The 13,187-nt window shown below is 39.7% G+C and overlaps 1 protein-coding gene across 1 annotated transcript in view; it reads left to right on the plus strand.

Moving 5' to 3' along the window:
• Positions 1-13,187, plus strand: part of DNTT (DNA nucleotidylexotransferase) — a 542,670-nt gene that overhangs the window by 371,248 nt on the left and 158,235 nt on the right. Inside the window, exon 10 of the mRNA XM_082267614.1 lies at positions 12,539-12,622. Within this exon, the coding sequence (XP_082123740.1) occupies positions 12,539-12,622 (84 nt within the window). The remainder of the gene's footprint in view (positions 1-12,538; positions 12,623-13,187) is intronic.

Below are 13,187 nucleotides of genomic sequence, written 5' to 3' on the forward strand. Positions count from 1 at the left end.
CTAAAACCCAATAAATGCCCCTAAAAAGTGCCTAGGGTTCTGGGTCATGCCCCAGGGACTATTAATCACACAAAAAAAAGTTCTTAAAAATTGTAATTTTTGATTAAAAAAAAGCCATTAGTATCTGGGGGGTCTAAAAAGTGTACCTGTGAAGTTTCAGCTCTGTAGCATGTCCAGAACCATAAAGAAGAAGATCGTTTGTATTTGTGCAATTATAGATCTGGAATATGGCTTCTCGCTTTTCACACCTTGCCGGTTTAATAGCAGGCATTTTTTTTTTGGGCATTTTTTTGGGTTCTTTGGAGTCAGGAAAAATATCTGAACTTGTGTATAGTGGTACTGTATACACAAGTTCAGATGTTTTGCCTGCCTCCAAAAACCCCCAAAAAATACCTGCAACAACACACCTGGGCGTTTTTTTTTTTTGGCGCTAGCGTTTTTTTTGGGCAGTTTTTTGGGTTCTTTGGAGGCAGGCAAAACATCTGAACTTGTGTATAGTGGTGTATATACACACATACTTATATGTATATACACACCTAGACATATATAGGTGTGATAGGAGCAGAAATATATTGGTGTTAATTATTTCATTAGCGCAAGTAGTTTTTTTCTGCTCCTTTCACACCTATATATGTGCAGGTGTATATATACAGACATGGGTGTGTATATATACCCCCTATACACATGTTCAGATGTCATGTCTGACTCCAAACATGTGCTCAAAAAAGCACTAGCAACGCCTGCAGCCAAAAATGCTGGTGGCGGCGAAGCCATATTACAGAAACAAAAGTCAGCTAAGAGAAACTAGCTTTTCTCTATTGCGGTCACACTGATATGGAAGGGTTTGGTCACCCTGCCATAGCAGTCAGTGTCAGTTCTACACTACATTACGGTCACCCTGACACTTCACACTTTCCCTACAGAAACTAAATTTTTGAAGCTAACTAAAGTGTAAAGGAGCACTCTAACTACACTAGATATCCCTTTCCTCACACTAATAAATGCTAAATGACACTTTTAAAGTAAAATTAACAGAACTGCTTCCACTCTCTTCCATGTCCAGTATAACAATGCTAGGAATTTGGCGGGGGCTATCTTATATACTGGGGGGCGTATTCACTAATGATTGGTCTAGGGACCCCCTAGTCACTCCAATCACATTCCTAGCATTCTCCTGCCCCCTCAATTGGCTTTTGCTAATGGTTCTGGTCCAATCACGCGCTTTTAAAGCCCATTTCCTGAACCATTGCATTTTGGTCGGTTCTGGTTGCCGAATTCCGAACTTTTTGGGCAAAAAGTTCTAAATTCGGCCGAACCTCGAACACCCAATGTTCGGGCCGAACTGATGGTGGACCTGAACCGTTCGATCATCCCTAATCTAGAGTCCAATAGACCACAATTTTTTGAAAAAAGAGTACCTGTCACTACTTATACTGCTATCATAGGGGATATTTAAATTCCCTGAAATAACAATAAAAATGATAAATAAATAAATAATTAAAGGGAAGGTGTCAAAGTAAAATAAAAAAGCAAAATAAATAATAATTAAAAAGAAAATGCAAGCACCTCTGTACCTCCACGTTTGCGCACAAAGCCGAACACAAGCATCGGACTAGTGTCATATGTAAACAGCAGTTGAGCCATGTAAATCTAAAGTGGTAACCTGTAAAGACTTTTAAAAATGTACGTCGTTTGTTGCCGATGCATGGGTGTGCGCAATTTTAAAGCATGTCATGTTTGATATCTATGTACTCAGCATAAGATCATATTTTCTATTGTACTAAACAATTGGGCAATATATAGTGTATTTGTGCATTAAATAAAAAAAAAAGTGTTTATTTTCCCAAAAAATTTGCGTTTGGAAAATCTCTGCGCAAATACTGTGTGACAAAAAAAATTGCAACACCCACCATTTTGTTCTGTAGGGCCTCTGATTAAAAAAATATATAATGTTTGGGGATTCAAAGTAATTTTCTAGTATAAAAAAATATTTTTTTCATGTAAACAAAAAGTGTGAGAAAAGGCTTAGTCTTCAATTGGTTAGAAGAGTGGGTGTTGTGTGGCATAAGCTTCTAATATTGGACATAAAATACCAGAACAGTTCAAACACCCCTCAAATGACCCCTTTTTAGAAAGTAGACACCCCAAGCTATTTCCTGAGAGGCATGTTGAGTCCACGGAATATTTTATATTTTGCCACAAGTTTCGGGAAAATTATTTATTTATTTTTTTTACACAAAGTTGGCAATAAATGATATATTGCTCACACATGCCATTGTATATGTGGAATGACACCCCAAAATACATTCTGCTAATTCTCCTGAGTACAGGGATACCACATGTGTGAGATTTTTTGGGAGCCTAACTGTGTACGGGATCCCGAAAACCAATCACCGCCTTCAGGTTTTCTATGGGCATAAATTGCTTATTTTACTTCCTCACTACCCATCACAGTTTCGGAGGCCCTGAAATGTCAAGATAGCACAACCCCCTCTCCTCCTCCAACTAACCCTATTTTGGAAAGTAGACACATGTTGAGTTCATGGAATATTTTATATTTTGCCACAAGTAATAGGAACATGCCAAAGTTTATAATTTATTTTTTTACACAGGGTTGTCACTTAAATTATATATTGTTCAAATATGCTATGGCTATATGTGAAATGATACACCAAAATACATTCTGCTGCTTCTCCTGAGTAAGAGGATACCCCATGTGTGAGACTTTTTGGCAGCCTAGCCGTGTACAGGACCCCGAAAACCAGTCACTGCCTTCAGACTTTCTAATGGCGTAAATTGTTGATTTCACTCCTCACTACCTATCACATGCCAAGATAGCACAACCCCCCACCCCCCCAAATCACTCCTTTGCAGAAAGTAGACACCCCAAGGTATTTGCTAAGAGGCATGGTGAGTATTTTGCAGCTCTAATTTGTTTTGGAAAATGAAGAAAGAAAAGGAAAATCTATTTATTTTTTTATTTTTTCAAAATTTCAAAGCGTTGTGACAAAAAGTGAGATCTGCAAAATACTCAAAATGCCTCTCAACGATTTATGCCCTTAGAAAGCCTGAAAGCAGTGATTGGTTTTCGTGGTCCTATATGCAGCTAGACTGTCAAAAAGTCCTGCACATGTGGTATTTCCGTACTCAAGAGAAGCAGCAGAATGTATTTGGGGGTGAAATTCCACATATACCCATGGCATGTGTTAGCAATATATAATTTTAATGACAACTTTGTGTACATTTTTTTTTTTGTCATTTTTCAAACACCTGTGACAAAAAAATATAATATTCAATGGGTTCAACATGCCTCTTAGAAAATTCCTTGGGGTGTCTAATTTGCAAAAAGGGGTAATTTAAAAGGGGGTTGTACTGTCCTGCCATTTTAGCACTTCAAGAAAGGAGCTAGGCAGTCAGAAAGTAAAAGCTGCATAAATTCCAGTATATACGCCATCGTTTGTAGACGCTATAGCTTTTGCGCAAACCAATAAATTTACGCTTATTGAGATTTTGAATTATCAAAGACATGTAGCTAAATACATTTTGGCCTAAATGTATGACAAAAATTGAGTTTATTGGATATTTTTTATAAGAAAAATTAGAAAATGTAATTTTTTTTCTCAAAAGTTTGTTTTTTTCCGTTTATATCACAAAAAATAAAAAACCACAGAGGTGATCAAATACCACCAAAAGAAAACTCTATTTGTTGGGAAAAAAGGACATACATTTTGTTTGGGTACAGCATTGCATGACCGCGCAGTTGTCAGTTAAAGCCATGCAGTGCCAAATTGCAAAAGATGGCCTGGTCATTAAGGGGGTAAATCCTTCCGGTCCAGAAGAGGTTAATGTCATTTATTCCATACTTAGAAAACCACAGGAAAATTGTGATAGTGATAGTGTTATGATACACCATTGCATAGAAGAATGTTAGCCGAATGTAAGGTGGACAGAGCAATAAATGAGTCCACTTACATTTCTAATTGTAATGTCAAACCATAGCAATGTTCTAAGGGTGTTATATTTTGCCTACACAACCCCTTAAATTAAATTTCAGACTTTCCGCGAACCATTGCTAAATAGGATTCCCTTATAGCATTTTGTCATCTTTCTATAGGAGGCCATTTGTTTACTTGTCCTTTTATATGATAAAAATACTGCATTAAGGGGTCATATTATAATAGTAAATGCAGATCATCATCATTCCCACAACCTCCAACTTCGTAATAACTTTTTTCCAGAAAGATGTAATTTTCCAATAGCAGACATGAATTCATTGTCTTGCAGTTATTCCCCTCCGTCTCTGACACCCCATCCATCATCTGCATCTATTTCTGTTCCCTGGACTGCCTACAGGAGCATGCTATCATCTGCCTCTCTGATATCAGGAGGTTACAATAGCTGCCCAATTAATTGTCTTTTAATGAAATACATTGAGAGTAAACAATTTCCCTGCAAGCTAATTTTTAAAGAAATATAAAAATGTTACTAAACCGTATCAGGGGAAAATGGTATATATTATAATTGTCCACTATTGGACATGTCTACATTTAAGCCAATAAACATTTTCTTGACTATGTAACAAAAATTGGAATTTTAATCACATTTATCACACCACAGACGTTATGACAGGCATTTTAAAACAATTAACATAAAGCCTGCTGGACATGCTGGATATTCAGTGCTCAGCATAAATTAGTTCACCCCTTTTGAAAAGTTAGATTTTTAATCAATATCTCAATAAACACAAAAACAAATTCCAAAATGTTGACAAAACTGAGTTTTATAGAACATTTAATAATAATTTACCTTGGATTACAAAATCTTCAGTTTTACTCAAATTAGTTGATGCAAAAATGAATACACCCCACAACATAAACTACTACATCTAGTATGTTGTATGGCCTCCATGACTTGTAAGGACAGAATCAAGTCATCTAGGCATGGAATTAACAAGTTGGTGACATATGGCAACATCTATCTTTTTCCATTCTTCAAGAATGAACTCTTTTAGAACCTGGATGCGGGATGGAAAGTGATGCTCAACTTGTCTCCAGAATTCTCCATAGGTGTTCGATTGGCAGAGATGTATAGTAACGAAGTAGAACTACTTAAGTACTGTACTTAAGTACCGAAATGCGGTATCTGTACTTTCCTAGAGTAGAATTTTTTTCTCCTACTTCTACTTTTACTTCACTACATTTTTTCGATGATTTCGATACTTCTACTCAAGTATTTTTTTTTTGTGCTGCATAGTTACTCGTTACTTTTAAAAAAATTACCACTGCCAGAACAGTAGATGGCAGGTTTCATAAAGCTCAAAAAAATGTGTATAATGTCATTTGTAAATCAGCGCATACGAAAATAAAGGCTGTGTATAATAAAAGCTGCTATACCAAATCTTTCCAATAAAAAGAAAATATGAAACAAACAAATAAATGGCGCTACAGTGCTTAAAGTGCATCAAGAAACTACTAACACGGGTTAATCATTTGAATAAATCATTTGAAATAATAAAAAACAATATGATGTTCAAACTTTTGACTTCTTTCTTTAATAACGACATAACACAGTACTTGTACTTCTACTTTCAGTACTTGAGTAGAAATTTTTTTTCAAAACTACTGGTACTTTTTACTTTTAGTACTTAAGTAGCAAATTTTTTGAAAAAACTACTTGCAATACTTAAGTAAAAAAAATGTTGAATACTTTAGTACTTCTACTTAAGTAACTTTTTCTGCGAGCACTTCCACTTTTACTCAAGTCACTTTTTGATCGAGCACTTGTACTTTTACTTAAGTAGAAATTTCGAGTACTTTATACAAGTCTGTCGATTGGGTTCAGATCAGGAGACATTCTTGGCCACTGAATCACTTTCACCCTGTTCTTCTTCAGAAATGCAACAGTGGCCTTTTGTTGTCTAAAATTTATACAACAAAATCCTTTGTCTAAAATTTAGCTTTGCTCCTAAGACTTTCATTGGGGTATATTCATGTGTGCAACATTGTCTTGAATTAATTTGTTAGGAAAAATACTTTTTTTGTGTGTGCAAATTAGCAAACCTCGGTTGTAATCAATGGCCCACATTTGTGGGAGTATTTCGTAGTATAGTGTCCCATAGAAAATGTTAGTTCTGAAAGTAAAGTAAAGGTTTTCTGACAAATCTGTTGGGGGTCTACTCATTTAGGCCCCTTTCACACTTGTGCGTCTTGTCCTGCGACTTGGGACAAGTCTTACACCATGATTTTCAATGAGTACCATTCATATCTGTGTGCGACTTCAAGTAGCAGCGACTTCAAAGTAGTCCCTGCACTACTTTGGTCCAACTTTGATGCGACTTAAGGTCTATAGACCCAATATTACAGACATTGCTTCACGTTGCGTCAAAGTTGCACGGCAAAGTCGCGACAAAGGTGTGCAACTTTCAGGTCTTAGAAATGTGAAAGGAGCCTTATGCTGAGCACTGTAGCTTCTTTTACACCTGCACATTTGCATTGAGGCAGCTTTCGATGTTCATTCAAATAAGTTACATATTAAAACTTAAAGAATATGTAGCGCTAAAACAATTAAAAAAGTCCATATATATAGTCCATATCCAATGAAATCACCCCAGTGATATATGCACAGCACCCAGTTATGCAAGAGTGAAGAAGGTCCACCACCAAGTAGAGTGTTCAAAACACGCTTACCGGACAAATGAATATAATGGACCTTGAGTTAGCACACAGGCTGCAACACACTCGTAATGGATTGGACCGGACCTCTTCTCAGAGATGGATCTCAAAAGATATACCTCCACAGTACGTCAGATCGGAGCCACTCAAAGGAAGGAAATAATACCCTTCATAGTGCAGTATTTTTCAATAAACTTTATTCCAAGTAAAGAAGGTATAGCACTCACATGTATGAAGGGACAATTGGGCAAAACACACGCCCACCTGCGTGGTTCCAAACCGGACAGCAAGACGACAGCCAATGTCCTCTATTGCGCATAGGCATCCAATCAGGAGAGGCCCGACGCGGCGTTTCCTCTGGTACAAGAGTAATTAACCTGCTTTGTTTTTACTTTTGCTATTATTATGTACCCTTCAAAAGCCTATAAGGCCAAGACACCTATCAAATATAATTATAAAAAACGTGATGCTATTGCTATCCATATATTGCAGAAATATACAGTATGTCAAAGAGGCCCTTGAGTAGTCTTGTCTTCATTCCCAATCATTTGGTATCTGAGCATTTATCTGTCAGCCTTTGCAATGTGGTCAGACGATGCATAGGCCTGAAAAAACTTGATTTTTTCTGAAAAATTGCTGTGGTTGGACAACTTTACATAAGTAAGCACTATACTTAGAACAGTGTTCTACTCCACTTAGAAATGTGTGTTATCTTAAGCAGAAAAGCCTTGCATAATGACATTGGTTCCTATTATATATGCGAAGATTTCATGTTTGTATAGAAACAAGAAAAGCTTTATTTTCTCAAGCAGAAATGGCATGCTTCATAATACTCCTTTTTATTTTAATCCATACAGGGAGAAACACATTAAGTAGATATGAGGCAGGATTAAAATGCATGAAATATCTGCAGCTCCCCTGAAATTGCTGCTCTTTAATGTTCTAAATTAAGAGAGAAGTGGCGCATGGTCTTGTCAAGTGATAATCCTGGCAGGCCAATTATTTTTAATACAGGACTGAAATAGTTTAGCATCTCACCTGGTATTTTAATCAGCCTTTAGCTAACCACCTATAATATCTAGCTCTGTTTTAGGGAAATTAGGATTTATTTAAAGAGCAATAACTGGTATCGCTTAAGATGACAGTACATGTTGCAATCATACTGTATTATCTCTGTACAATCTTTTACAGTTTCTTACTCTGTGTAATGTGAGGATCCATCTAAACATTTAGTTTATATTCAGTTAGACAGACCATTAAGCCTAATACACACTACTATTTTTTTCGCTAGGTTGAATGAAAAAAAACCTGACAGCTCAGAAGAACCGCTGCACTAACTATCCGACGTTAGTACAGTTGTCTCTCCTGCTGTGCTATTGTGTTCTGACAGAGGGGACTACACTGTAGAGGGACTAAAATGTAAATGGGAATCCTTATTTAAGGAGGGTTCTGATGAAAAGGGGAACTCTGATGTAAGGGATGTTCTAAGAACCCTGATTTAAGTGGGAGCTCTAATGTAAGAGGAATGCTGTGGACTCTGGTGTATAGGGGAACTCTGATGTAAGGGGATCTCTACTCACCAAAACCCCCCATTGCATCAGAGTCCACAAAGCAACCCTTAACACCTTTGCGCTGGTGCCTCCCGACCCTTTAAAGAGTTTCTGATGCCGGAAGGTGGGGCAGGGTATATGATAATGTGATTGGCTATCATGGTGGTTAGAAGATCAGAAAGTTCCCATTTGAAAGCAGGGATGGGATGCTTTACGTTATTTGCTGGTAACTGTGCCAGGAGCGCGCTCTCAGCACAGCTGTGTTTGCAGTGTTGTCAGGGCTGGACTTGCAGCAGCTCTCTTCTTTGTGCTCAGGTTGCTCAGCTGTGGGATAATTGTCAGCACTCATTGTTTCCTCAGTGGCTCATCTGGTTATCATTATCTGCTCATCAGTCCCTCCTACAGCCAACCCCTTCTGGCTATTTAAGCTGCCTGGTTCATTCCTTTCCTGTCTTCCTCTGGTCAACATATCTGAGGTTTCTCTGCTGTGTTCCTGTGAAAGACTTTGCCCCACTGACACCCCTTCTTGTTCCTGATCCTGTTCTTCTACCTCTGACTACACTGATTTCTGGTTTCCTGATCACTGGCTCGTCTGACTTCCTGTTTTGGCTTCTGACCCCTGCTTTATGTTTTGACTATGTTTACTGTTCTGCAACATGTTTTACCATTACATTAAATGTGTGATTTTACTGCAGTTCCTGTCTCAGTTTGATTCATGGTTCCTGACAAGTGTGGTACGCAAATATGCGGTCGCTCGGCACAAAGGCCCACCAACAGAGAGGCTGCATATTTGCGCACTGTTAGCATGAAGGGGTTCAATTTGTTTATACAATGGGGGCAGGAGAGAGGGTGAGCTTACTCACCCCAAGATGAAGGCTCAGGCATAGGCTGTCAGCAGCTTTCCTCCTCTGGGATCAAACTTCCCACCCACACATCCCTGGGGAGTGTGGGCAGGCCAGACACAGGAGAAAAGGGGTGGGAGGAGGAGCAGATGAGCTCTATCTCCTCTCCTGTCCATGCGGAGGGGAGGGAAAGGCTGTCCGCACTGGCTCTGAGGCTGAGCCGTGTGTGAGAGAGACATTTAGTTCAGCCACCTGCAGCCAGCCAGAGGAGACCCTGGGCAAATGCCATTGGCTGAGAGCTCTGATCAGAAGCCGAGCAGCAGACCTTTTTTCAGGCATGCCCCTCGACAGAAGTCGGACTGGCTGGAACAGCTGCAGTACATACAGACTGAATGTCTGCCGGCTTCTATGGAACTGGCCGATGCCACCTGACATTCGACCTGTGTGTACTAGGCTTTAGACTTCCTTTATACAGGTGTTTACCTGTATACACCAGATTTCAGTGGCAAGAATAAGCAGATTCCTGCAGCTGGAATGACAGATTTATGCAAATAGCAACAATTGCTCAGCTTGCATAAAGTGAGCAGTTGAGAAAGTGGAAAGATGGCACTGAACCTGTAGGTTTATTTTACTGGTATTGTTATCTTAAGGTTGGTGAAAAAGGATCTTGTTCAGGGGGGCTCCTACACCCCAGAGGCTCTCCACAGTCGCCTTGGCTTGTAGTTTGATGTAAAAGAGTTGAAATTGAAGTGACACACCACTTCTAAGAGGCCCAGATACAACTGTATTCCATTAAAGGTCAGGGGTACAATTCAAAAATTAGCCAACACGTTTTGAAGGTCTAAGTGCCCCTATGTTCTTTCTAACCCTAATGAAGGGGACATTCAGACCCCAGAAACATGTTGGCTACTTTTTGAATTGTACCCCTGACCTTTAATGGAATAAAGTTGTATCTGGAATTCTTAGTAGTGGTGTGGTGCTTCAATTTCAACTCTTTGTATAAAGTGAGGACAGGCTGGCAAACTAAGCAGTTACACGTGGTTCGGGATTGATGTTGGAGCCAGGACTCAGTCAGATGCATCCAGTCTCGGGCATCTGTCCCTAAATGAAGGTAACCCCTTGGCGTGTGACTACATGTGAACAATAATGTTCGCTATTAGCCTTTCATTATTTTTTGAAGGCTGAGTGGCTTCCGGTATTCTAATTGACCTGCCATTCCAGCTACAGCAATGTGCTGATTCTTGCCCCTGGAATCCAGTGTATGCAGGGAAGTGAAGGAGGCCTTATTCTACATAAGAGTTGGAAGGTCTCTAGCAGACTTTACAATCAGATTGTAACTTAATGGTTCAATTTAACTCAGAGCAACCAATTGTGTAGGAGCTTTTAGCAGTACATTATAATTATGTGACAAATGATTACAAATTAGTTGTTACAGGTGGATATCTGCCACTGACACTGAATTATTTAAAGTGACACTGTTATTGGAAAATAAATCAGATGCAGGTAAAAAGTGCCGCATCTCGAGGTGCACAACTGCAGACTCTAATGCTTGCTATTATACAGGAATCCTTGGTTGCATCAACAGACAATGTTGCAACACTTTCAGCTAGGATCAGAGCTTGTAACTACCCTGTGCTGCCAGACTACTATTGGCCCACCATTATAATGGATATAGACACTGGGAAGGAATATGCAGGAGGTGGGATGGGAAAACTCCAGGAAACAGTAGAACTTGAGTACCCGAATGGCGAAAGATTTAGCCATTTTGTAGGATGCTACAGGAATATGCAGGTACCTCTAGTTTACCTGGATTGGTTCTTTAATAATGCACAGAGCAGTGAAGTGCAATTAGCCATAAACACCAACAAGACTGGATTTTCTATATCAGAGCTTGTAGGCATACAACTTTTGGCACCCCAAGCAACAACCTTTTGCTAGGATCACCTATATCACACATGATGCTGCTATTGTTTTCTTAGTCCTAACCTGGCTTTGAATATTATAATAATGAAATTACAATGTAGATGATGGGAAAATGTGTGACCAAGAGTGCATACAGCAAGAAGAAAGGCCAGAACTCCATGTAAGATATAGCTTCTTTGCTAAAAAACAGCAAACACCCGTGCACTTTTCAGGAGTGTGCAGATTATTACTAGGGATGCACCGAATAATCGGCGGCCGAACATTATTCGGCCGAAAATAGAAAAAATAGCACTTTCGGTGTTCGGCCGAATAAGTCAAAAGGCCGAATAATTTTGTGCCGAATAATAGGGCTAAACGATAGTCGATATGATATTGACTATCGTTCTGTGGCCGTAGGCCACGATATTTACAGGGGGAAGGGACTCGGAGGAGGACAGGAGGACTCACAGACTTCCGTGTTAGGCAGGGGAAGCCGGGACACTTCAGCGGTGAGCATACATACATTACTCACTCGTGCACTGCAGCCCGCCCCACACATTCAGTGAGTCTTACTCTCCTCCCTAGTTTTTTCAATGGCACATTCAGGAAGCCAATCACGCCGTGATTAGCTGCACAGCGAACCAATCACGCGTGCCTGCACACCTGATTGGTTCCGCTGTGCCGCTACTCACGGCGTGATTGGCTTCCTGAATGTGCCATTGAAAAAACTAGGGAGGAGAGTAAGACTCACTGAATGTGTGGGGCGGGCTGCAGTGCACGAGTGAGTAATGTATGTATGCGGCTGTGTTCCTTTCCAGGCTACTACTAGTCCACCTCCAGCCTCCTACTACCACCACTATGAGAGACTGTCTGTCACTGTATAATCTGATCGAGTCCACACTGACACTGACTGACTGTCACTGAGTAATTGATGTTACCACATTAACCCTGACCTGCCCAGTGCCCTGTATCTGCAATTAAAATTTACAAGGCTGCCTGCATGCTTCCTGATTTCCATTCCCAGCATCCTTCCCAATCCCTACAGTGTCACTAACATTAACCCTATGGTACAAGGCTGCAGTGTGCACTGAATCCCATTCCCTACAGTAACATTTAGGGAGAGAGAGAGACATGAGAGGACAAGAGAGAGAGAGAGGACAAGAGAGAGAGAGAGAGAGAGAGAGACATGAGAGGACAAGAGAGAGAGAGAGTGAGAGGACAAGAGAGAGAGAGAGAGACACGAGAGGACAAGAGAGAGGACAAAAAAATTGGCAAAATAAATGGAAAAAATGCAAAACACCGCGTTCGGTATTCGGCCTTCGGCCTTCGGCCAAACATTTTATTATTATTCGGCTTCTGCTTCGGCCAAGAATTTCATTTCGGTGCATCCCTAATTATTACCCAATAATTACACAGGAAAAGCTATGCCAACCACTCACAATAATTGCTTTTATTAGAACTGAAAATTGATCTGGGTGTGTTACCATTGCTTTTTCCCCCCCAGACTTAACAGTATTGTTAGATAGTATTATACATACAAAGAAAGCCAACATTCGTTTATTTCCTTTTACAGCAGTTTGAAAGAGATTTGAGGAGATATGCATCCCAAGAAAAGAAGATGATGTTGGATAACCATGCCTTGTACGATAAAAATAAGGTACTGTCATTTACCACTGTACTCTATAGTTACATGGGCTGCTCACGTGTGATAGGAAGTAAATGCTCTGCATAGAAACTCACTGAAAACTGAGCATGTGCAGAGTTGCCACCACAGCTGCAAAATCCCTAGCTGAATTGGGGACATGGACAGAAGGTGGAGATAGAGAGCAGCAGGATCAACCAGTTTTTTGTGCAGAACACAGAAAATGAATGTCATAGCGATTGAGTGCTCGATTCACAGAACCAGAAAAAAAATGCTTGGTAGATACTGCATAAAACAGAGTAAAAGTCAATTCACAAAAAGAAAAAAAAAAAAAATGTAAATAAGTAGTGGTCCCGGCATGCAATATTTAAGGAACTGGCAGCTTCCAGCATCCTTAACAACCAGTAAACCAACATGGTTGTTAAAGAGTGAGTTGTCGCCACTTCTTTAACAGCCAATGGCCGCTGAATGTAAAAAAAAAAATGCCTACAATGACAAATTAAGAAAAAGTTTGTGTTTTGATTTATTTTCCTTGGATGTGATTGGGTATTTTTTGCAAAGTGAAATTTTACCACCTTCA

Source organism: Pelophylax lessonae (genome assembly GCF_965119305.1).
Source record: "Pelophylax lessonae genome assembly, chromosome: 9".
Lineage (NCBI taxonomy): Eukaryota > Metazoa > Chordata > Amphibia > Anura > Ranidae > Pelophylax > Pelophylax lessonae.